General features: G+C 40.6%; 1 protein-coding gene across 1 annotated transcript in view; it reads left to right on the forward strand.

Moving 5' to 3' along the window:
• Positions 1 to 3,577: 3,577 nt before the first annotated feature.
• Positions 3,578 to 5,000, forward strand: part of LOC119582420 — a 1,610-nt gene continuing 187 nt past the window's right edge. Inside the window, exon 1 of the mRNA XM_037930611.1 lies at positions 3,578 to 5,000. This exon is cut by the window's right edge and continues 187 nt beyond it. Within this exon, the coding sequence (XP_037786539.1) occupies positions 4,067 to 5,000 (934 nt within the window). The 5' untranslated portion in view covers positions 3,578 to 4,066.

Consider the following 5,000-nt stretch of genomic DNA (forward strand, 5'->3'; position numbering starts at 1 on the left):
GTGCAAACTTGTGTTGTTGTCTAATGATCCTGTCCCTCTCCACTCTTAGATGATCAGTGCAATTTTTGAATCTCCTGTTTCTTACGCATAGCTAACTTGACGTAGTTGTCACCATATACCGGTAACGGCCGCTGTTCCAGCAGATCATACAGCAAATGTCTGTCCTCGCCATAAATGATAAAATGAGATGTCACCTAAGGAGCTGTGAAAAGTACTATTGATCGCCATCTGAATGATAGGTAACCATACATCCCAACAGGAAGTGAAAGAAGCCAGTGATGTCTGCAGCATGCTTAGGATCGTCCTATTTAGTCTTTCCGTAATTCAGTTAGCCTGCGGCCTATAGGGTAATATATTGATTTTCTTGATCCTGAGCATACTGCAGAGAGAATGTAGGAGAGAGTTGTTGAACTCAGACCCATTATCTGAAACAATCTCATCCGGGGTGTTATGCCTACAAATTACATTTTCCAAGAACGCACGGGCGACCGTAGTAGCAGACTTGTCGGGAATGGGGACAAACTCACAGAATCTGGAAAAATTGTCTATGAAGACTAAGAGATACCTATTGCTTGTAGCAGAAACAGAGAAACCTGAGAGGACGTCAACAATGATGCGCTGAAACGGTCTATCAGGGATGTTATAGATAAGCGCAGGGGATGGTACCGACACGGAGCCCTGGCATCTACATACATGTTAGCTACAGGACTCCCTTGGGGCCACTTGTAGGGGACACCTTCCATCACTCTACTATTGCCATCCATATAACACTATTAACTTATAAATATATATTTAATACAGTAACGCCAGCCCCTACATACCAAACCTTGCTAGACACAACAGCAGACGCAACATCCGCAGGCCTTCCGCCTCGTGACATTGCCCCGTATACACGATCACATTCTTCCTTCAAACTTCCCAGTACATCGCAACCCTTGTGAGTTCCTTGTTCAACCTGTATAAAGAGGGTCGCCTGCGAGCGACAGACAGACAGCCTACAGCAAGCTGACCGGACCGAACCTCTGTCTGTCAGTTGTACCATCCTCTCCTTATAATACACTGCAACAACTATGAAGAAGTCTGTTTCACCTTTGTCGCTGCCCAAGATTCCCGCACCGTGCCAGACGCAACTTGTCTGCACTCTACCACTCATCAGCCATCGTTACAGTGTGTGTGTGTGTGTGTGTGTGTGTGTGTGTGTGTGTGTGTGTGTGTGTGTTTTGTGTGTGTGTGTGTGTGTGTGTGTGTATAATATATATATATATATATATATATATATATATATATATATATATATATATATATATATGTATATATGTATGTATGTATATATATATATATATATGTATACGATATATATATATAATATATATATATATATATATATATATTATATATATATAATATATATATATATATTCATAAACTCACGTCTGTTTATACACATGGATGTTCTCAATGAAGGCACTAAAACGATGGTCAATGTTATTTTTAGGAGCCTCTGGTAGAAAGAAATCTTGTTTAAATTTCTCGCACCTCTTGATAGGTCTGTGTGGACTAGCTTTGATTTTGACTAAAAGCATGCTGTCGTTTTTCGGCCAGAACAATAGAACGGATTTTGAAAAGGTTTTCTCTAGGACCAGAGCTAGTCCATTTTTATGTTCTTGACCTCCTGAAAAGAGAATTCTTTTACTTGTCCTTCATAAAGTCGCCACTGGGCTATCTGACTTTACACAAACCAAAACACTGGATATTCAATCTATCCATCTCTTGGAGAATATTGTCCAGTTTTCCAGTTTGGTATAAACTTTGAATGTTCCGATTTTGGATAACTTTGGTCTGAACCTTTTAGCCGATATGATTTTTGTTTGTTAGCTGGTTTGTAGTTGCAGGATGATGGTCGCATTATCCCTGCAGTTGGGTGCAGCTACCGCTTCTTACAAGACAACCTTCTGATGCCCCACTTATGCCGCTTGGCTTATTAAAAAAAAAAAAAAAAAAAATCCGACTTTATCTTTCCCCGACTTTATCTTTCCCTAGGGGAGTAGTTGATTAGGTAATCATTGTTGGTGGCTCTCAACCCACAATTATATCCATGATAGACTCACTACCATATTTAGGTTTGATTTACCCAATATATGCTGATCCGTGTGTGTGCTCACGAATGCACAGGCACATAACCTGTATGTGTGTACAGATGGCTGTAAGATCAACAACCTTCGGTATGCAGATGATACAGTTCTCATGGCCACCTTTGTAAATGACCTCCCAAATATTTTTTGCTGCTGTTGTGGAACCCAGCGAACATCTTAGCCTCCATGGCAATAACAAGAAAATAAAAGGCATGGTGGTTTCAAAGTCGTAGTTCCCATCAACTTCTCCATTGAAACAAGTTGGAGAAATCCAGCATCTCCTCCTTCAACTATGTAGGAGCTCTTGTCACCTCAGATGCTAGTTGCAAGAAGGAAATCAGACGCAGCATCGGGATAGCAAAACATGCATTCTCCAAACTCTGGAACATCCTAACAGACCGCAAGCTCTCAATTCAAATAAAAAAATGACTCATTCAAACTTTGGTATAATCGACGGCTGACACTCGGCGCAATATAGAGGCCGCAGAAATGTGGTTCTACCGCAGGATATTGCGCCCTCCGTACACTGAGCGAGTGCCCAACGAGGAGATCCTCAGAAGAGTGGGGCAGGGACACGAGCTTCTAGAACTAGTCAGAGTACAACAACTCACATTCCTTGGACATGCCGAAGCGGTAAAATTGAAGATAAGCAAGCTCCAGGGAGACCGAGAATAACATTCCTCGATAATTTCAGAATACAAACACTTGTATGTATATGCATATATACACTTGTATTTATGTATATACATACATACATACATATACATATATATATATATATATATATATATATATATATATATATATGTCTGTGTGTGTGTGTGTGTGTGTGTGTGTGTGTGTGTGTGTGTGTGTGTGTGTGTGTGTATGTATGTTTGTGTGTGTGTAATATATATATATATATATATATATATATATATATATATATATATATATATATATATGTATGTATGTATATATATGTATGTATGTATGTATAATATATATATATATATATATATATATATATATATATATATATATATATATATATACATATATATATATATATATATATATGGTCCAGGTGTTCATTATATAAACCTATTTTAAAGAAAACCAAACGGGGAAAAAATAGGAACACCTGACAACCACCTGTTGCCATGGAAACCCAAGCGACATATGGCAACTCTTGGGTATTTGTGCGCATGCGCGTGACAATCGGGCAGGTGGGCAGGAGTCACGGGCATTCCCTCTCACTCACGCACGACTCACGAACGGAGAACAAAGCAACCAGAGCAGCGAACTAAAATTTGAAAAAATACTGCTGACCGGCGACCTGCAGCCGCATCGCTGTCATCACTCGTCCTCCTAGCCTCTGCTCTTACAAAATTCTTAGAAAAATTTATATATATACACGTGAGTAATGAACTTAAATCACAGAAGGCAAGCAACCGGCAAAGAAACGTGAGAAAATAGAGAACATTATTCATATTTTCGTGTTAGAGAAATAGCTAATTACTTTAATAAATTAAAACTGTTACTCCCCTGTGTCTAAGAACCCTGAAAAAAAACAATCCTAAACAATTCGAATGAGTCTTAACTATGGATAAAAGGAAGTGATATTTAGATGAACTAACAATTATACAGGTTAAGCATTGAACATCAACTAATTAATAACTTATGAATATGAAAAAAAAATTGTCAGATCTTGTCAAATGAATCCGGGAATAAAATTAAATGTATAAAAGAAAATAAATGAATTAAGACTTAAACATAAATCTTGAAGATAAAGAACACTCTGATAAGAATATGACAAAGTGGCGCCCGAACAGGGACTCGACAATTGGAGTAATAGATGTGAAGAGAGAGTTTCCTTAACTGATTGTGGATCTATCGTTAAGTGTTGTGGTCATTCATTTGCGAGTATCTCTAGAATTCTTTCTCCAATCAATATGTCTGCAGGAGCTTATGTAGAAGAGGCTAAGTTGATGGGGCTTGAGGACCCGATAGCTATTGTAGATTACGTGAGTAAACGTCAGGCTGAGGAGCGAGAAGAACGAGCGAGGCAGCGTGAGCGTGAGAAGGAGGAACGGGAAGAGCGGGACAGACAGCGTGAGCACGAGCTGAGACTGCAGCAGCTGAAGATAGAGGAAGAGGAGAGGATTCGCCGGCATCAACTGGAAATGGCTCGCGTGCAGATGGGGACGAATGGAGGCTCCCCTGCCCAGGCATCCACCTTGCCGCGCATCCGGTTACCTGCTTTTAAAGAAGGTGAGCCAATCGAACCATATATTCACCGGTTTGAAGATTTTGCCGATTTATATCAGTTCGACGAAGCCACGAAGAAGCTTCATTTCCAAAGTCTGTTTGATGGGAAACCCTTAGAAATCCTCCATCGCCTCAACGCGAGTGACAAGACGTACTGTTCGATGAAGTCAGCATTGATGAGGGCGTACGGGTTGACGGTCGACGACGCAAAACTTCAATTTAATCGAGCAATGATGCAAGACCGAGAGACTGCCACTCAGTTCCTGGTTCGTTTGTCAGGCTACCTTGACCAGTGGCTGGAAAAGGATGGGACGCCGGACACGAAGGAAGGTATTAGGGATTTAGTGTTACGGTTTCAGCTTGAAAAGTCGTGTCCCCAGGATCTCGTTGCGCAGTTTAAGATCCACAAGATCAAGACTGCAGAGCAGATGGCTGATAAGGCGGATGCCCATTTTTCTGCCTTTGGGTATCACACTCGCAGGCAGTGGAAAAAGCCGGCCATTTCACTGGGTCAACAACAGAGGGGAAAGCAAGAACTACTTTTGCAGCAGCAACAGAAGGTTCATCCCACAATTCACAAGCAACAGCATCTGCAGTCGAAAGCACAGCAGAGTGTAC

The sequence above is a fragment of the Penaeus monodon genome, chromosome 16, assembly GCF_015228065.2.
Source record: "Penaeus monodon isolate SGIC_2016 chromosome 16, NSTDA_Pmon_1, whole genome shotgun sequence".
Classification (NCBI taxonomy): domain Eukaryota; kingdom Metazoa; phylum Arthropoda; class Malacostraca; order Decapoda; family Penaeidae; genus Penaeus; species Penaeus monodon.